This window comes from Notolepis coatsorum (genome assembly GCF_963971535.1).
Source record: "Notolepis coatsorum genome assembly, chromosome: 6".
Lineage (NCBI taxonomy): Eukaryota > Metazoa > Chordata > Actinopteri > Aulopiformes > Paralepididae > Notolepis > Notolepis coatsorum.
In genome coordinates, this window is record NC_140170.1 from 134,618,324 (window position 1) to 134,639,922 (window position 21,599).

Genomic DNA, 21,599 nt, shown 5'->3' on the forward strand with positions numbered 1-21,599 from the left:
CTAGCAAAAGAAACAGGGTCGCCGAGGGGTAACTAGGGTAGCAGAGGGGCAACTGGTCTAGAGGAACTGGGTCTAGAGAACTAGTCTAGCGAACTGGGCAAGAGAACTGGTCTAGAGAACTGGTTTAGAGAACTGGTCTAGAGAACTGGTCTAGAGGAACTGGTCTAGAGGAACTGGGTCTAGAGAACTGGTCTAGAGCAACTGGTCTAGAGGAACTGAGGGGCAAGCAGGGTAGCTAAGGGGTAACCATGGAAGCACCGGGAAAGGGCTAGCAGAGGGAAGGTTGCTGCCAGGGCACTGATAGCTACAGGGCCTATGCTAGCTGTACTGCTACATCAACATAGAGGCTGCGCAAGCTGCCGGAGCCAGGCTAGCAGAGGGAAAGGGTAGCTGCCAGGGCACTGATAGCTACAGGGCCTATGCTAGCTGTACTGCTACATCAACATAGAGGCTGCGCTAGCTGCCGAGCTAGGCTAGCAGAGGGAAAGGGTAGCTGCCAAGGCACTGATAGCTACAGGGCCTATGCTAGCTGTACTGCTACATCTACATAGAGGCTGCGCTAGCTGCCGGAGCTAGGCTGGCAGACAGGGCTGGACCAGCATGAGAGAACAAGCTAGCCGGAAGGACAGTCCTAGCTGTGGGAATACTGACCTTGCTAGCTGAAGGGCAGTCCTAGCAGTGGGAGAAACTACACAAAAAAGTGGAGGCCATGCAGAGGGACCGGGTTAGCTGCTTGGGCCTGGCTAGCTACAGGGCCTATGCCAGCTGCAAGGCTGCATTAACATAGAGGCTGTGCTAACAGCCGGGGCCAAGCTAGCAGACCGGGACCATGCAGAGGGAAACTGGGTTAGCTGCCAGGGCATGGCTAGCTACAGGGGGGTCAAACAGGGCAAAACGGGAAGCAAACAGGGGAGCTAACCGGGGAGACTAACAAGCTAAACAGGGGAGTAACAGGCTAACAAGGGAGCTAAACAGGACTAACAGGGAAGCTAAACTGGGCAAACAGGGAAGCTAACAGGGCTAACAGGGGAGCTAGAGGGGAGACTAACAAGCCAACAGGGGAGCTAACAGGGCTAACAGGGGAGCTAGAGGGAACAAGAAAAAAAAGGGCAAACTCAACATACACCGTCTGTGCTGGCTGGGGTCGTCGATTTGGTGGGGTCGTACTGTTATGGTTTGTAACCGACCCCAATCGCACAACACAAGACAGGTATGATGGTTTGCCAAGAAACAGATATTTATTGAACAACAGGGAAAAACAGGGAAAAGGGCACTGTCCCTTTAAGGGAGAATCACAAATACAGGAATATAATATGAGGGGAAGGAAAGGTGCCTTTAAGAGGCGGGCAGGAAAAGGGAACACTAAGGGAAAGTAAGGGAACGCCTAAGGGAAGGTTAAGGGAACGCCTTGGGACAGAGGAACTAGAGACTAGGTAAACCAGGGACAAGGAGAACTAGGGAGAGAGGACTAGGGACTAGGAGAGCTAGGGAACAGGAGAAACGGGGACTAGGGGAACTAGGGAACAGGAACTAGGTGGAACTAGAAGGGGAGAACTTGGGACCAGGAACTAGGTGGAACTAGAAAAGGGAGAACTAGGGAACAGGAACTAGGTGGAACTAGAAGGGAAGAACTTGGGACAGGAACTAGGTGGAACTAGAAAGGGGACTGAGGCCCGCGGAGGCGGGCTGGGGTACAGGGAGGAACTGGGGACTGGTGGGAAAACATCTGGGCCGCTCTGCAGGACAGAGGAGAGAGTTAATGCACAAAAGGGAAAAAACAGAGCAGGTGCAGAACAGTCCAAATAACAAAGTGAACAAAGTAATAATATCTTCGTGTGACAAACACACAGGGGGAGATGTAAAGTCCAAAAATACTATTCTAAGTGAGAACCAAAAACAGAGGCATTACGCTGGGAGATGAAATGTCCAAACTAACTAACAGAGGCAATACGCTGGGAGAGTGACATCACAATCAAAACTCACCCAGGCGTATGCGTAAAGGTACAGGAACAGCAGCGGGAACGGGGGCAAGGGCACTACGCTGAGTGAGTGACATCACAATCAAAACTCACCCAGGCGTATGCGTAAAGGTACGGGGACAGCAGCGGGAACGGGGGCAAGGGCACTACGCTGAGTGAGTGACATCACAATCAAAACTCACCCAGGCGTATGCGTAAAGGTACGGGGACAGCAGCGGGAACGGGGGCAAGGGCACTACGCTGAGTGAGTGACATCACAATCAAAACTCACCCAGGCGTATGCGTAAAGGTACGGGGACAGCAGCGGGAACGGGGGCAAGGGCACTACGCTGGGTGAGTGACATCACAATCAAAACTCACCCAGGCGCATGCGTAATGGTACGGGGACAGCAGCGGGAACGGGGGCAAGGGCACTACGCTGGGTGAGTGACATCACAATCAAAACTCACCCAGGCGCATGCGTAATGGTACAGGGACAGCAACGGGAACGAAGGCATCGCCACCGGGGCGGCTGGCTGTCCGAGCCGAGGGAGAGAGTGCTGGAACAGTGGCGGTGACGAGGGCATCGTCCACCGGGTAGCCGCTGTCGGAGCCGAGGAACAGAGTGCTGGAACAGTGGCGGTGACGAGGGCATCGTCCACCGGGTAGCCGCTGTCGGAGCCGAGGAACAGAGTGCGCGCCACACCTTGGTGTGCGCGTCGGAACAGGGAGCTGGAACAGTGGCGGTGGCGAGGATGTCGTCCACCGGGTAGCCACTGTCGGGCCGAGGAACAGAGTGCGCGCCACACCTTGGTGTGCGCGTCGGAACAGGGAGCTGGAACAGTGGCGGTGGCGAGGATGTCGTCCACCGGGTAGCCACTGTCGGGCCGAGGAACAGAGTGCGCGCCACACCTTGGTGTGCGCGTCGGAACAGGGAGCTGGAACAGTGGCGGTGGCGAGGATGTCGTCCACCGGGTAGCCACTGTCGGAGCCGAGGAACAGAGTGGCGCGCCACACCTTGGTGTGCGCGTCGGAACAGAGAGACGCATCGGGGTGCGTCTGCCAGGAGGAGTGTGCCAAGCACGAAGGTCTGGAAGATGCGCGTCGGCGCGCTGAGGTCTGGAGAGCGTGCCAAGCTCGAAGGTCTGGAAGATGCGCGTCTGAGCGCCGGTACGGAGGAGCGTGCCAAGCTCGAAGGTCTGGAAGATGCGCGTCAGTGCGCTGGTACGGAGGAGCGTGCCAAGCTCGAAGGTCTGGAAGATGCGCGTCAGTGCGCTGGTACGGAGGAGCGTGCCAAGCTCGAAGGTCTGGAAGATGCGCGTTGCGCGCTGGTCTGGAGAGCGTGCCAAGCTCGAGCGTCCTTGGAAGATGCGCGTTGCGCGCTGTGGACTGGAGAGCGTCTGCGCTGGTCTGGATGTGCGTCAGGACGACAGCTGCGCGGGGGGTCTGAAGTGGATGACTGGGATGCCTCCCGTGGAAGTCTAGGGAGCGCAGACCAGTCCCACTCTCAGGCAACGGCGACAGCAGGCGAAGGCTGGAGCAAACATCTCGACGCCGGAGAATGGAACAGCATAGGCAGACAGAGGATCTCCCGAAAGAGTCTAGATGTTTAGAGAATATGACTCGGCAAGTATACAACACGACCCCACCCAAAACGAGGGGAAGCGCCCTGGTATTTAAAGCCCACAGGGGGACTAATTAGCCTGCCACCACAGGTGCGAGAGATAATAGAATATCGAACAGGTGTGGCCACTAAGGGTAAGGAACGAGAGGGTGGGGGCTAGAGAGAGTGAGTAGGGAATTCCTAACAGTAGGCTTAAAGAAGACAGAGAATAGGGAATTCCTAACAGTAGGCTTAAAGAAGACAGAGAATAGGGAATTCCTAACAGTAGGCTTAAAGAAGACAGAGAAAAGGTAGTGAGCAGCGGGCAAAACCTCACATTGCCACTACTTCTAATCACCTTGAACCATCTGCTCCTCTTTTTAAGCAACTTAAAATACTATCAATCTTTGATATTAATGTATACCAGGCAGATATGTATTTTTATGTTTAACTGCACTTTTAATTTAGATTTATTTCCTATTGTTTTCCATAATTTTTTCACATCAAACTCCAGTATTCATTCATATCCAACAAGGAAATCAAACAATATTCATCGTAATTTCTTCCGCACAACATTAGGTCAGTTCAGTATAAGATTTGGAATTCAAAACCCTCCATAATAAAAATGTGCTCATCTATTTCATCACTCAAATCCAAGCTTAAATATACATTGTTAAATGAATAGCTTCAATCTCATAAAACCATTAATGTCACTTTGTTTTACAGTTTCATGATAATTTGTTTAGACTAATTATTAATGTGGTTGTTTTTGTTATTATTATTACTTTGATTATTATTGTTATTATTATCTTATTATTATCCTAATATTATGAAAATTGTTTTATGAATTTATTTCACTTTACTTTTGTTTTTGTGTTTTTTTTAATCCAATGATTTAATGAGTTGAGGCCCCGTATAGGCCCATCTGGGTCTCTTGCCTCTACTCAGTCAGCACCTTTATACACTTTCTGTCATGGTCAATGCTTTTACTGTTTTGCTGAAATGGTGTGAAGTAAAGAAATAAAAAATAAAATAACATGAAGTCCAGTCTCTCCTTGGCTGTCCTCTTATTTATAGAGATATAGGTAAGTTATACTTTTGTGTGTGTCAATTCTCTACTGAAAATATTCTATTTACAATATATCGCTATGTATCACAAAATGTTAGACGCTTTGTCATGTGTGAGGGGGTGGGGGTATTTATTATTTATAACTGCAATAGCCACTAGATGTCCTCCTTGACTATTTTGAGAGCAATGTGCTTTCAGAGGTTAAAATGAGATGCAGACAGCCAATCAAACACACACACCTCTGTGACATTATTTTACATCAGATGAAATGGTGATGAATTCCAAACGCCAGTTATTTGGTTTGGCAAGTATTTGAGGTAGAAATGCCGTCATTATATTATTATTATATAGATTTTCAAGTTGTCTGCAGCGCAGAACAATAAATGGTGACCACAAAAACTAATATAAATAGTATAATGGAAAAGAATGTGGACTGCAGTCCAGGGCTTGAAATACTGTACCATGACCTCACTGTTTAATATCATACTATAAAATGGTATATAACGTATTCAAATATTAAGAGAAGAGACGAGGACAAATGAGTCATTCATTATTTTTATTCATTCAGGATTTATCAGTCAGTATTTGTATGTAACATACAAGTAGGGAAACATGATCTTAGTTCAGTTTCATGTTTGAAAGGCATTCTGTATTTTTGAGTCTAATAATACAAATAAAATAAGTGGACACAAATAAAATAATAATGTGTGAAGGAAGCTATTGCATTTGCCTTAATCTCTGTCAGTTATTCTACAATAACATATGTAACATGAGCATATGTTAGTACTATCACTTAAAAACATAATCTGGTACCACAGGATGTGATATGTACGTGTGTGTGCGCGTATGCGTGTGCGCGCGCGTGTGTGTGTGTGATCTTAGACACAGTCCATGTCCCCATTGGAGGCGTGGGACAAACGTTTCTCTGGTCTCTCGTTGCCAGTTACTCCTCTCTCCTCAGCCCCATTCTCCTCTGTGTTCGTCAACCCCTCCTCTCTCTCCTCCTTTTTCTCGCTCCCCTGGTGGTACAGGCGAAGGCCGGGGTCTTGTCCCACCGGAGGAACCCCAGAGCCTCCAATAAAGGGTATTTTCTCTGGCAGAAAGAAGATTGGAGAGAGAGAGAGAGAGAGAGAGAGAGAGAGAGAGAAAGATGGAGAGAAAAGAGGATGAGAAGAGAGGGAATGCTTCCATGCAGCTATACACTTTGAGGTGTCACCTAGCCAGCTGGTCATCTTAACCATTGAAGTGACCACAGGGGTATGTGGTCTAAATCTGAGTATAGTGATTGATTGGTTGGTAAAAAAAAAAAAAAAACTAAACTCCAACTCTCAAGGGCGACACGCAACAGAGAGAATGTCTAGCTCAGGGGTGGCCAACCAGTCAGAGACTAAGAGCCACAAAAATTACTATGGTACCACAAAGAGCCACACCATATACCAGCGTTTCTCAACCTTTTTTTTTCAGTTACGGCACTGGCCTCTGAAGTTGCTAATGTCTTTTTTATTTGGGCCTCACAGGGTTAAAAGTACCCTGTGAGACCCACGGTTGCAAAATTACAAAATCACTTTTAGCCATTTAAAAAAAGAATGGTTATTTAAAATGTTTTAAGCACATGTATAGTCAATTGGTCCTGTTGTTCAGCCTCACAATGCTATTTGATAGTAAGCCTTAAGGTCCCCCTATAGGGGGACCCTGCTTTTCTTTATCATAAATCGATCAATAGAGACCGTATTAGATCCTCAATTATCATATCATGGGGTATCATTGGAAAGCCACACTCATTGGCTACAACCCTGTGCAAAGATTTTCGAGATCGTCAAATGATTGACGGAGCTAGAGCCAGTGTTAATTTTGTCAACGAATTTGATGACGAAAGATCTTCGTCAACGAAGCTTTTTCCTCGCAACGACAACGAGATGTGACGTCACGTTATTGAACACCATGTGACGCCAACGTCACAAAATTATTAATTAAATATCGTTGACCACAACTGAGGACACAAAAATGTAGTTTACAAAAACCATGACGAATTCTCTCTTAATTTATGTTGACTAAAACAAGATGAGACAAAATAATTATAACTTTTAGAATAAGTCACGTTATTATTTCAGCATTTCCCATTTCCGTTTCCGGGTTAAACTCAGCAGGGTTTATGGCTAAAAGCCAAGCTACATAACATACGTGAGGCTAAAAACCACATCCCAGGTCTCTCGTGACTACAGCTTATACCAATAACAATGAACGGAATCTGCTACTCTCTCAACACTCCTGCGGCAGCCGAACAGTTCTACCAAAAGAACATAGCATTTAAGACGACAGAGGCTGAGAGGATGGCTAGGCTAATAGCATGGGAGTCGGGACCTATATCCCAGACACAGACTTGCTCTCTTTCATCTGTGTACACCCACTACTATCAACATTACACATGGATACAACAAGGACAAGACCACGTTCACTTAAAAAGGTATGAAAAGAAAAGAAACAGACGAGTACTAACACTGAGATTGACCCTGCTATAAGTTATGAATCCCTTTAGCGCTTGAAGTGCACTAAAACGTCGTAATGACTTTTTATTTTTCATATAATGTTGGGTACATGCTCAGTAGAGTTAGAACGCTCCCAGTCTTAGGGGCTGTGATATTTTGTTACCACACTTTATGCACATAGAAGTGCGGTGGCAGGTTCGCTAAGCTAATGTTGTTAGCCGAATGCTCTGATGGGGGCCGCCATTTTAAGTTTAAAGTGACGTCGGCGATCTACGGTACGACTCGAGGGACAAAAGGGAATGTGTGTGTGATGTGTGTGAAATTTGTACAGTAGGTCCCAGTGAGAATTGCAATCAGTGTGTACTGTGTATTATTTACACTATCCTAATGTTCCTTTGTTGGTTAAAATAAATAAATAAGCAATTTAAATCAGAATATGTTCCATTCCATGTTTGACTATTTCTGAATCTATTGACCATTTCAAGCAATGTTTGGTTACTATTGGGCTTCTACCTTCTACTGAACTTATTGTGAATCAGCTGATAGGGTTTTGGCTAGACTATACTTAATAAATAGAATTGCATTATTTACAATATAAAAATATAAAATGCCTTTTTTTCATTAGCGAAAACTAGACAAAAATCATCAGTTTTCTGCGACTAAATCTAGACAAAAACAGAAAAGACAAAATCGAGACTAACACTGACTAAGACTAAAATGCTCAGACATTTAGTTGACTAAAACTGACTAAACGAAAAATAAATGCAGATGACTAAATATGATGAAAACGAAAAAGGAGCACTTGACACATGACTAAGACTAAAACTAAAATGAAAATAGCTGCCAAAATTAACACTGGCTATAGCCCCGGGAGTTGTATTAAAAGAAATGCACACCCGAGCCACTAGAGGTCGGCAAATAATCGTCCACATGTGGGCCCTTGGATGTTAAGAGGTTAATGTTTTTAAATATTTTTTTTGTAGCCAAGAGTAAAGACCATAACCCTATCAAAAACAGTAGTCAAAGTGTATATTTTCATTTTTACCGATGTTTTATACGATTGATTGGAAATACGAATTTATCGGAAAATGCTAATTATCGTAAAAACCGCAAGGAAATGACTAAATCCAGATTCAACCCTGCCATTGGAAAGATGAGCATTTTCCCTATCCATAGATGTATGATTTGGCCATAATAAGGTCAAGGTCAAGTTTAAGGTCAAATATGAATTTATAATTAAAATCGATTATCATTAATTACTGTATCTACAAATCCTTCTGTTTAATCATCTTCCCTTTATTCATTTGCTTTGACTTTTTTGTACACATGATCTCAATAAGGTGGTGAATGAGCTCAGTGAGCATTTTCTCGTACCCCGCAGATTTTAACATGGTATTATTCACCATCAAAGATGCAAAAATAAATCATAATTTATATTCTCCTTTTCTTCATTACAATTTACTCAGCCTAGTAACAGACACAATATTTCTGACACTGGAAATACATACCCCCAGGTCCCTAGATGTTCCTAGATACCAAGAAGATGCAAATTGACCTTGCAGAAGTGGAGCAATCTTCCATTTACTTATGCATGTACCTTTAGGCGAAATATTCCTACAGCTTAACAGGTTATGTCCCACCCTCTGGCCTCTGAAGTTGCTAATGTCTTTTTAATTTGGGCCTCACATGGTTAACCTCTTAAGCCTGAGATATACAGTAAAAGTGTATATTTTCAGCATTACGTTTGTTTACCAATGATTTTATAAGATTATAGAAATCTCAGGGCATTGAGTCGGAAACCAGCGCATATTGACAGGAGGAAGTGGCACAGCCAAAAGTGAGTGTAGTCTTTTGAAGGAAGAGACTCATGGCTTTCGAATTTCGAAAAACTACCCTACCCACCTCACACCAGCCCCTGTCAATCATCTGACTTCTGGATTTACTTTTTTATTTCTTTAATTTTTTGGGATTATCTCCCACAAACCTGAACGTTATTGCCATAAAACAGAACACAGTTAGGGCGGCTACGTGGCGTAGTGGGCAAGGCGCTCGCCACGAAATCTGGAGACGCTGGGCTCGCCTGTTCGAGCCCAGTGCTCCACATTTGCTTTCAGTTTAGCTGGTCGTCCGTATAATACACATTGGCCGTATTAGGGGGTGGGAAACTGATGGGTGGGGATCAGGCGTTGTGGACAGCGACTCCTACAGGTCGGTTGGTGCGCCTGCGCAGTAGAATCAGGAAGTGTCTGGGGCAGCGTGAGCCTCCCACGCGTTACTCCTCGCCACTGAGAGATCGAGCTGCACAGGTGAAAAGATGCGACTGCTGTTACCTCAAGTACCGGAGGGGACTTGTGCTATTTATGACTTAGTCCACATTGCAGCCGGCTTGTGGGAGGCAAGAAACAGCGTTCGTGACAGGGGAGGGTTGAATTGGACGATATGAAAATTGGGATGGGAGAAAATATAGAAAATGGGAGAAAAAGTGGATAAAAAAAAGAACAGTTAGTTTCTCTACCTTTCTGTGAACGTCTTGCAAAAAACGGTGTTGCAATAAGATGAAAAATGGTGGAGAAATTTACATTATAAAAAAGATGGCAGAATTCAGTACTGTATCTACAAAACCTTCTGTTTAATCATCTTCCCTTTATTCATTCAAATATATATTTTTTTAAATAGACACATTCTGGATATTCTCCTTTGGTTCATTACAATTTACTCAAGCCTAGTAACAGACACACTATTCCTGACACTGATCCATATATGTCCCTAGATTCAGATACCAAGAACATGCAAATGGACCATTTAAAAAAAAAATTGTAAATGTTTATTCTACGTCCTTATCACTTTGAGAGCCAGTCCGTGTTTTCCTTTTTACCCCCTTGAATGCCCAAATCCACTCCAATGTTAACTTAATATCGCCTAATCTATGTTTTAAATTATGGCTATGTGTCTAATCTGCCCGTCGCTTATCAAAGACTCATTTTCCAGTCGACATTGTCAAAGCAGATTGTTTTTTTATCGCTTCATTTCCGTTTGATAGCATTTTGAAAATCACTCGTTTTCGCGGAAAAAACAACCCATTCTATGATAATCGCCTTTTACTGGAATATTCTAGAACGTTGTCATTTGTCTGCCTATTAAGAATCGTTTTCAAATAAACGCTAGATAATCGATAGTATATGTGTGCGCACGCACGCTCGTGCCGCTCGCTGATAATCGTTGCTCTTATTTCCTGATGGCTTTTACAGTCAAAACAGCTATATCACATATAGGGGAAACGCTTATATATCCGTGAAAACTGATAACATAGATTCCTTACCTGAGATCAGATGGTATCAAAATGGATTATTCCAATTCATGATCACCATTCGAAAAAATCGATCATTGTATTGATCAACCGTGTGTACAGTAGAACACATAATCCCGCTGCTCTTCAGGCTCCGGAATGATGCCGGTCGATGCCGGCTGCGTGAGTGAGACGTAAAATGTGGAGTCAGAAATCCTTTCTCCCATTCACTTTCATTGAGTCCAATCCAAAAGGGTGATTTACCATCTGGGAGACGATAGGGGGCGCTTTTTTCACATCTGAGAGCCTGGGGTGACTGGATCTCCAACGGTAGGCTCGCTTGATGCAATATGATTTCAGATCACTAATTAAAAAAAAAAACGAATAAAACAAATATTCTCGTGAGGTGGGCATTCAACCCGGGGGGTAATAACCCGAGAAAAGCCGTGAGTGGCATTATATATATATATAATCTTTTTTCTTCTTTTTTTTATGGATGGAAGAGCCACACATTGACGGGCAAAGAGCCACATGCGGCTCGTGAGCCGTGGGTTGGCCACCCTAGCTGGTCCATATCTGCTTCCATTCATTTGTACTTAGCTAGGCTAGCTTGCATATAAGACGGTAAACACACTTCCCATAATGTTGGCATGTTCCTTTAATCAGTCACAATGGAGTAAGGAGTGGGATGATATATATAAGTGTAAATATCCTTTAGTATTAATTTAGTTTAATTTGGGACCACAAACCAATATTTTCAGTAAGCTTTTTATTTTCTATAGACAGTGCATCTAATACATTTTGTAATACTATCACCTACAAAAAGTTGGTTTGGTGCTTGCTTCACTCTTAAAAGTGTGTTTAACATAATTTATATTGTCAAACTGTATAGAAAAGCAATCATTATTATCACGCAATATAATATTGTAACTCGTCAGCGTAGCATTTTGCCAAATGTATATTTGCAGACCGTGAGAAATGCTAATATTGCACATTGGTTATACATGACGGTAGTAGCTTATAGGGGTGGGAATCACCAGTTTCATCACGATACGATACGATATAGATTCTTTGTACAACGATACGATATTTGCCACAAAGTCTGCCACGATACGATACGATTTAGGTGCCTTCGATCTATATGAGACGATATCATATGCCCATTTAACACAATCAGTAATATTTAGATCAACTCAAAAAAGGCAACGAAAATATTATTCAACTTTTTTTTTAGCTCTTCCAGACATTTCATTGAAAAACAATCTATTGTTTTTAATACAAATATACCTCCTGTTCACTGTAAAGTGGCACGTTTTGATATATTGAGCTTTAAACTTGAAATAACTACGTTTTTTGGAACTCACAACACACAACCTAAAAACCCTCCCTACCTCCCTCTCCCAAACTGTTCCTAAAATTGTTATGTATTATATTTTTTATGTTTAAATATCAACATTATCTGGCCATCCTCAGTAATACTATCAAACTTGTGAGGGCTGGGTAAGGACTGCATGCTGCCCAACGAGGGGGCGTGCCGAACATTCTACCTCACGCACCTGAGAGTGGTTGGCAATCAGCTCGTCGGGAGACTACTAGTACTGCTGGTTGCCTTCTACTCATTGCCAGGTCGTTCTGTATGCTACCATCAACCGCCGCGCTCCTGGTGAGACATCGTCTTCGCTTTCTATAATACCACAGGAGGATTTCCTATGTTCTCACTGGGAGACGTCGTGCCATCCGTTGCTACCATCTACCGCTGCGTCTCTGGGATGAGACGTCGTGCCAGCTACTGCCCTACTCCCTCTTCGTGGACCTCGTTTCTGGGGTGAGGCCTCGTCATCGCTCTCTTCCTGTGTACTTTTTGTTCGCCCTTTAAAAGGACAGTGCTGCATTTTTTCGTTGTTCATGGACTCTAGTGTATTTCACCCTTAAAGGGTCAGTGCTGCCTTTTTCCCCTGTGCAATAAATAATGCCCTGTTTTTGGCTAACTCTCATACCTGTCTTGTGTTGTGCTATTGGGGTCGCATACAAATCCTCAACAAAACTCCTCTGACCTCATCTGGTCTTTCCAAACACACACAGAAAGTGAGAATGGCTTATATAGCAGACTTAATGATTTTAGAATATTTCAGCTAATGAAGTTAAATGTTTATCAACTATCCAGTTTGTTTTTATAGTGTAACGTTTTGCTACTTAAAAAACCATTGAATGTAGAGAGAGGGACAGAGAGAGGCTGAGGCTCCCCTTCCTATATGTTTTATTCCTGAGGGTGGCGGCAGAGGACCATTTTGTATTTTCTTACCATTGTAAATAACGTGAGCATTGATAATGAGATTACTTGACAAATGTGTACTGTGTGGAGTATTCTTAGTGAATGTGTAGTTCTAATATAATAATAAGTATAATTTAAGTAATTAAGGTATATTATAGCATATCATTAGTATGCAGTGGTATTAGAATACAAAAAGGAATTTAATTTTATTTAATTTGTAAGAAAATACTACGCTCATAATGACAAGACAACAATCTAGTTTGTCAGACCAATATTGTAACCAACAGAGTAGGATTTGTATGCTGTGGTACTTAAGAGAGCTGTACCAACCAACCAACCTGTCTACTGTGCCTGGTGTTGTGTGTCCCATTTCAGACCACCTGAAATAAAAAACACCTGAATGCTCCATCCACCCTGACTCCGGTACCAGTTATTGAGCCAGCAAGCAGGACAGAGGTCATATATATATATACATGTATATTATATTAGGGGTGTAACGGTACACAAAAACCATGGTTTGTACCTCGGTTTTGAAGTCACGGTTTGGTACGGTCCGTTTTCGGTACAGTGGGGGAAAGTTTAGCTTTCCATGTTTCACTCAGGGGTGATGTAGTGTGCCTCCGGCTTGGGCCAGCCGTCATACTAACTCAATTGGCAGAGTTAGAGGGTGGAAGTCGATGGGTGGTAATCTGGACATTGTGGACAGCGACTCCTACAGGTCTGTTGGGGACGCCTGCACAGCAGAGACAGGAAATGGCGGGGGTAGTGTGAGCCTCCCACACGTTACACCTCGCCAATGAGAGTCCGCGCTGGCAGGTGAAAAGATGGGACAGGCTGCCTCCTCGTGTACCGGAGGGGACACGTGATGCAAGGCTTCTATCCTCCCTACAATCGGCCTGTGGGGGGCATATGCGAGCAACGTTCAAGACAGGGAAGAATTGGCACAATGGAATTGGGATGGGAGAACAAATTGAAAAGAGAAAGTGGATAAAAAAAAAATTATTAATCGACTTGTAAGAAAAAGAACATACATTAGATTGTGAAAAAAACAGCCCCGGTGGGCGTGGGCCTGCATTACGGATAGGAGACACGCTCACTTTCATTGAGCTGAAGAACGTGCCAGTAGCAACAAATGGACAACAACAACAACCGCGGCCATCGGTCGCAAAGACAGTGATTTGCACTCTGAGCAATCTTAAGCCCCCGTTGGAAATACGTCGGATTTTGATCAACTTGTGGAACCTCGAGACAAAGTTGTATGCAAGCTATGTAAATCTACAGCTGGCCTACCTTCTATTTTTATGCTAACGCTATTTTTGGAGTTCTAGTGTCAAACTTTATATATATATAATCACTGGAGGCGAAATTAAGAAAAAGAGGTACTACTAAAGGGAACGTATACACACCGAACACACTAAACTGAAGACAATGACACCACAAGGACTGAACAGAAAACAGGGACTGAAATACACATGGGGGGGCAAATGTGTTCTATATATATCTATGGGGCAAATGACAGACAAGACACACCTGGGATGATTACATACAAGAGACACCAGGAGGGGAAACAGAATAACAAAGAGCTAGGGAAACTAGACGGTGAACATAGAACTACATGACCTAGAAAATAACACAAAACATGATACAAAAAACTGGACCTATACAAGAGAAACACAACACTACATAGTCTAAACAGAGAAACAATACAAAACTGAACAACTAGACCAGGAATGGGAGAGAAAGAGATAGAGAGAAGGGGAATAATTTATTGTCCATGGCAGAAGCAAGGGGCACAGAGCGAGAGATGTGTGTGAAATCGCAGCCCATGGCCTGGCCAGGAGAGGCAGAGAGAAGGGAAGATGGTTCAAAGTCCAAGACAGCGCAGGGGGAAAGTCCCGGACCATGACATAATCTGTGTAACACTGTAAGCGATTGTATCAAATACATGTTTTGTCAAAATGTAATATTCACCAGAACATAGCTTAATATCAGGAGCAGAGAAATAATAAAGATATTGTTAGAAAGCTTAAACAAATTACACTTATAATATATCTGGGGTTAATGTGGCTAAAAAGTATGTAGCAAGTCATACAATTCACCTATATCAAGCCCCGCCCTCTTTTCTTGATCCTCCAATCACAATTACAATTTACCTCCTGGTCCGATGGGATGCATGAGTCTGTTCATCTGGACATTCCAGTGCTTGACACTGGTGCTGGCCTGTCGGAGCTTCCTCTGAGCAGCCTGGGAAGCAAGTACAATAGGAAACACAGAGGAACTAGTCATTTCATTGTAGAAGTTCAAAAAAAAGTATGTATATAACAAATGTAAATTATACTTCATTATTACATGGCGTTTTCACATTCGCCGAAATGCTTGCTTGTGATTGGTCAATAGCGCGCGTCAGAGGTCAGTTATCAGACAATAATGGCCGCTGTGGGACAATAATGACCGCTGTGCGCAGCTGTTCGCAATCAAGCCCACAATAATGACCGCTGTGCGCAGCTGTTCGCAATCAAGCCCACTGACATCAGTGCAAACTGCCGGCTGCCGGGGAAGCTGCTGGGGGGCGGAGCGACGAGCACTCAGCGGAGCCAGAACCAGTGTTACTGTTGCGAGTCGATGTAAAATGAATTAGGTATATTGTTAGTAAGTTAGTGAAGTATCTCTCTCTTCATTTATATCTAGTTCTGTGATCGTATAGTCTTTACCCTTCTCTCTGCATTGTTTGTATTTCAGGTGTTCTATTAAGGAAAACGCAGACGAGGTGTTCTGAATAAAACAAACTGGTGTGTTTATTCCATTCTTAATAAAACATCTATGAATCAAACAAGTACAAGGTCTTCATTTCATATCTAATCGTCTCTTTGGTGAGCGGGCAGTTGTTCCCGTTCTGATCGGTGGATGGTGGTGTTGGTCTCGAGTTGTCCATGACAACACGAGGCTTCTCTTTGTGGTTGGTGGTCGCCAAGGCAACCTTTGTTTCGGATCCTCTGCGGTTTGGGAGCGCTTGATCTCGTCTAGGCTCGGTGGAGTCTGGCTCCCCTGCTGCGAGGCGATCGTCTATCATCGTCTGTGTCCCTCGCTCTGTGCGTGTCCGGCTCGGCTCTCGAGTCTCCGGTTTCTCCAGTCTCCAGCGCTCTCCTCCTGTCCAGGTCTGTGTGTGTGTGTCCGTCTCTCTGTGTGTCCCGGTGCTGTTCCTTTAACTTCTAAACCACACCTCCCAGCGCATCGTCGGATGACGCTGCCCTAGGAGGCGTCAGCCTATCAAATCAATTTGAAACCAGCTGGTCTTTCTGAGGTCAAGAAAGGCTTGCCCCCTTTGTATTTCTTTAAGAGAACTAAGTTTATACAAATTAGCCTATTGGATTCATTATTTTACATTTAGAATTAGCAAATCAAGTCATAATATTTGAACCCAAACATGGACACTTTTCTTGACAATGCTAATGGTCGTCTTGGCTGAAAACAGTTTTAGAAGTCATTTCACCACATGTAATTTGATTTTCACAGTGTAGGACAATTGTCTAGTCTCCATGAAACACCACATTTGCAAATGGTCTAACCCTTAACCTCTGATATTTACCAATTAAATGCATTCTTATTGTTTTATTGTTATCCTTATAGTTTTAAGAGTTATGTCCATATTGTAACTCATGAAATTGCCTTATTTGGGAGTTTCATCCTACTGGTGGTATTTCTATTCTAAAGTAATCTGTAACCTTGTTTTAGCTCTATTTGATCACTAAGTATTTTGTTCAGTATTAACATTAATGTACAAACGATGTCTTTGTATTTGGTTCACTTATTGTCAACTTTTCATGCCTGCCAAACCTATTTATCTAATGTGATTTTGTATGACAGCTCACTTTATAGTTAAGTATGCTAGAATGTATTCAACTCCACTTTGCTTTTCCAGCGTTCAATGTTAATCATGTTTGATACCTAACTGCATGTTTTCTGAAACTTTCTTGCTTCTAAACTAACCTGTAATCTATATCTATAATACTTTATTGTTTAACTTTTTATAGTATTAAGCCTAATCTCTCTCTGCCCAGGCTGCTTACCTCCAGCACTTCCTGAAGGGCCCAGTTGGTCCGGCTAAGTCAACAGCACTCTGACCTCAACTGTATTTTCAGTTGGTTCCTGTTCTTCAAAGATATGATCTCTTCCTCTTTTATCTCTTACCAAATAGGTTCGCCCCTGGGGGAAATGGGTCATTTAAAGTAAGCTTTTGTTCTTGTTTAGCTAGAGTAAATATCACTCCTTCCTGCCCATCTCAATATAGTCTTGAGGGGTCAGTTTATGACCTTAAAGGTCAGCCACCTGGTCGGGGGAGTCACTGTGTCTCAACCTCTTTAAGCCTGGTGCCACAGAGGACACCAACATGGGGTTTCCTGTGGCCCTTCTGTCAAATCAGCATTTTCGTCTAATATTATTTTGTACAGTTCCATTGATATTTTCACATGTTTGATCTAGATAATATACGACAATCCACCCTTAGTGGGTTTCATAACCCACTATATAGCACCAATATGTTCTAAATTAAACATGTTAAAACCATAATTATCAAGGATAGGGAATTATGTAGTAGTTTCAGACCTGTGTCCATACTTAACGTGGATTACAAGATGTATACATCGATAATATCAAAGAGATTTGAGACGTTTATGCCAGACATTATAGATGAAGATCAAACTGGATTTATTAAAGGGAGACAGACACAGGACAACGTGAGAAAGACATTACACATAGTAGAGGAGATACAAAAACAAGGGGGTAGCGCGGTACTGATTAGCCTAGATGCAGAAAAAGCATTCGACAGTGTGAGCTGGACATTTTTATATAAAACATTGATGAGGTTCGGACTGAACGGGAGGGCGATGAAGATGATCAAGGCGCTATATCAAGAACCGACAGCGAGGGTTAAGGTGAATGGCAGCTTGACGGATAGAATCAGATTAGAGAGGGCTACCAGACAGGGATGTTGTCTCTCACCGACGCTCTTCGCCGTTTTCATAGAACCACTGGCACAACTGATCAGACAGACCGAGGACATTAAGGGAGTAAGGATAAAGGGAACTAGGGATAAAGGGATAAACTAGGCATATTTGCAGACGACGTGATAGTATACATGAGGCAACCAGACAAGAGCTTCCCGGCACTGATGGATCTACTGAAGGAATATGGCCACTACTCAGGATACAAACTAAACGTGACAAAGACACAGACCTTAGCATGGAACTATACCCCAACGACGGAAATTAGAGAACAGTACGGGATAAGATGGGACATGGACAAGATTAAATACTTAGGGGTGAACATCACGAGAGGGGTGGAGAAACTGTTTGAGGCGAACTATACACAGATAAATCAGAACATCAAGAGAGACTTAGAGAGATGGACAGTAATGCCCTTGGACTTCAATTCAAGAATAGAGGTCATTAAAATGAACATACTATCAAGGCTACTGAACCTATTCCAGTCACTACCGATACAAATACCACAGAATCAATTCAGGGAGTGGGACAGACTGATATCGAGGTTCATATGGGCGGGGAGAAGACCACGGGTCAGATATAAAACACTACAACTACCAAAGGAAGAGGGAGGGATGGCAGTACCCAGCCTACAAGATTATTACTATGCAGCACAACTGAGAGCAGTGACGTGCTGGTGTAACGACAGATATGAGGCAAGATGGAAAGACATTGAAAAAGAAGGGGAGGGATCCAAGGTACAAGCTCTGGTGGGAGATAGGGAACTATTTAAAGAGAAAGAGGGACTATTAGATCCAATCACCAAATGCACCTTGACCATATGGAACAGAGTAGTAAAAACACACAAATTGGAGAAGCAGTCAGGGGTCCTGAGATGGGTAGCACATGACAAGAGATTCAAACCAGGGAGGTTAGACCATGGATTCAGAAGGTGGGAGAGGGGGGGGGGGGGGGGGGGGCAACAGCGATATGCAAAATGATAGAGAAGGGGGAAATGCAAACACTACAAAAATTAAAGGAGAAATTTGGACTAGAAAACAAGGACCACTTCAGATATCTACAGATTAGAGATTACTATAATAGAGAAATAAGAGGGGACAAGGAAGAAGAACAGAATGGAATAATTAGGATGATAGTAAGGGCATACGAAGGAGGGAAAGGAAGGGTAATATCAGCACTGTACCGGGCTATAATGACCAGCAAGGGACACACGACCGATTATATAAGGGAGAAATGGGAGAGAGAACTAGAGATAGGAATAACAGGGAAGGAATGGGGGAACATATGCGAGGTGCAACATTCAACAACAGGATCGAGGATATGGAAAGAATTTGGATGGAAAAACATTGAAAACAATGATCAGAATATTAATATATTGGTTACCACAAACAGGACTGGTGCTTTACTTAGGAGACCTGACACACGAGGGAATACAAGGGGGGGACAAATATTTAATAAAGATAATGTTGATAGCGGCCAGAAAAGCAATAACGAGACTGTGGTACAAGGAAGACCCACCGACAATAGCACAATGGGTAGGAATAGTGGAAGAAATACAGGATATGGAGAGGATAACACACATGCTGAGGTTACAGGAAGAGAAATTTGGGGAAAGATGGGGAAAGTGGGATGATTATAAAGGGAACGAAAACGACATCACAGAGGAAGAACCAAATGCAACACAAAAGGGCGAAGGGTAAAGGAGGAAAGAAGTTCAAGGAGGGTCTCTGAACCCATGTCACACAACTATGCTTTAGTTAGTATTTTCCATTTTTCTTTGGGGGTATTACAATTGCTTTATGTTTTTATACTTTATTATTTATGTCTGTTTAACGGTGTGATATTAATATTCAGGGATGATGTGGTTTGTGTATGGGTGAATCAAAAGGCAAAGTGAAAGTTAATAAAAAAATAAAATAAAAAAAAAAATAAAAAAAGGACGAAGGATAAGGGAAGAAAGAAGCTCAAGGAGGTCACACATACATGCCTTAGTCAGTATTTATCATCTTTGAGTAGGAATTACATTTTTATACCTGTTTAAGGGAGGTACACAATCAGCCTTTGGTGTTGTCTTCTGCTTCCAACCACCATCAAGGGAAAAAAATAAACTTTTAGCAATTCAGATCACTAAACCCCTGACCGTCATATAGCCCAGTTGTTCATGTTATTAAACTCATGGACACCAGCACTATATCTACTGCAATATCCTCCCAGATCCTTGAATTCACAAAGACCCGCCTTCTCACAGCCCAAAGCGTTTTCCCTTCAGTTTCAAACCCGAACGGAAACACCTCAAGCTTCTTTTCCAAGGAATATTACAACCCATCCTACCATCACCTGTACCTAGACAGGCCAGCGCTCATTCGGTACCTACTCCACATACACAATAACAACGCAGCTCAAATAAACATCCAACCAATAACACACAACATGACACAAAGTCAACCCTGTTTCCAAAGACCCCAACAGACGGGTCCACCACCCAACCCAGCAATGGCCTGCAGCATACCCATAATCCATCTTCAGGCAAGCTATCGAGGGGGGGGGGCACACGTGGAGAAAAGAAGGGAGGGAAGGAGAAACACAGGGAGAAATACAAGGAGAGACAGAGGAGGGGGGGGGGGCGGAGGGAAGAGAAAAGGGAGGGAGGGGGAGAGGGGGAGAGGGATGCAGGGACGAAGGGGGGAAGACAGTGGAAGGAGGGAAGAGAGAGAGGGATAGAGAGACGGAGGAAGGGGGGGGGGGGGCTCCCAATTCAACATTAACTTTAACAAAAACCTTCTATACTTAATTAGCAGACTTTACCGTATTGCCTGGTCCAGTTAACCCACAGGGCTCCAATCACTATCTTCAGCATCTGCTGCCAACTTCAACTTAAATCAAACCCTACTTTAATCAGACTAAAAGAGTCTGCATGGATCTCCTAACATCTCACACTATACTTTAAATCTTACTGCCGGGGCACTACAACCTGAATAAAAACACCTATGCTAACCTGGCAGCCCAACAGCATCAAGCAGGGAGCTAGGGATAGCGAGGAAACAAAGGGAGGGGGAGATACCGGGAGGGAGGGAGGGAGAGAGGGAGGGAAAGACAGACATTAGGATTAGGACAGCGGAAGGGAGGAGGGGGGGAGACATACAGCAGGAAGAGGAGAGGGGGGCCTCCCATGTAATCCCAATTTAGAAAGTAAACACTACATTAATATAACCAATGCTTTAAGCCTTACCATAAAGGCAATCTACCTTGAATAAATCTCCTTTTGAGAACCTGTCACTTCAACAAAGTCAAGCTGGGAGAGAGGGATAGAGAAAAAACAAGGAAAGGGGGAGACACCGGGAGGGAAGGAGAGAGGGATGAAGGGAGAGAGGGAGATAGAGAGAGGCAGGGAAGGAGGGAGGGAGGGAGGGAGGGAGGGAGGGAGGGAGGGAGGAAGGCAGGGAGGGAGGGAGGGAGAGAGGGAGGGGAGAGTGAGAGAGGGAGGAAGAGACAGAGGAGAAGGGGGGGGGTGCGCAAGCCTCTCGTCACAGCACACAACGTCGCTGTTTTTACTCCAACTTGTCTTGTCCAACATCGCCCCCTATAGCCCTTCACTGTCCACTGCCTTAACAAAAGCCCATAGTCCATCCCCCTTGTACTGACAGACCGTGGCGCGCATGCGCAAACCGACACATACCGTCTATATGTTCCAACCATCCCAGTCACTCATCAGCTGCCTATTATTGGAACCAACTATCCTATGTAAAGTTACAAACAAACCCACACATCCATCACGTTTCTACCCCACTAGTGCCATCATACTGGGCCCACAACAAATATAGATTGATAACTAAACAAGAATATACATTCGTCCTTAAAACCCAGAAAAACCGATAAAAAGAACTACAAATTTCCAAGATGGTCGCTACTCAAAAACCTAAAAAAC

General features: G+C 43.7%; 1 protein-coding gene across 1 annotated transcript in view; it reads right to left on the bottom strand.

Annotated features, from left to right (window-relative positions):
• Nucleotides 1-5,309: 5,309 nt before the first annotated feature.
• LOC311230437 (differentially expressed in FDCP 6 homolog) overlaps nt 5,310-21,599 on the bottom strand; it is a 132,401-nt gene continuing 116,111 nt past the window's right edge. Inside the window, exons 11-12 of the mRNA XM_084316708.1 lie at nt 14,828-14,918; nt 5,310-5,723 (exon numbers count right to left, since the gene is read on the bottom strand). Of these exons, the coding sequence (XP_084172834.1) occupies nt 5,509-5,723; nt 14,828-14,918 (306 nt within the window). The 3' untranslated portion in view covers nt 5,310-5,508. The remainder of the gene's footprint in view (nt 5,724-14,827; nt 14,919-21,599) is intronic.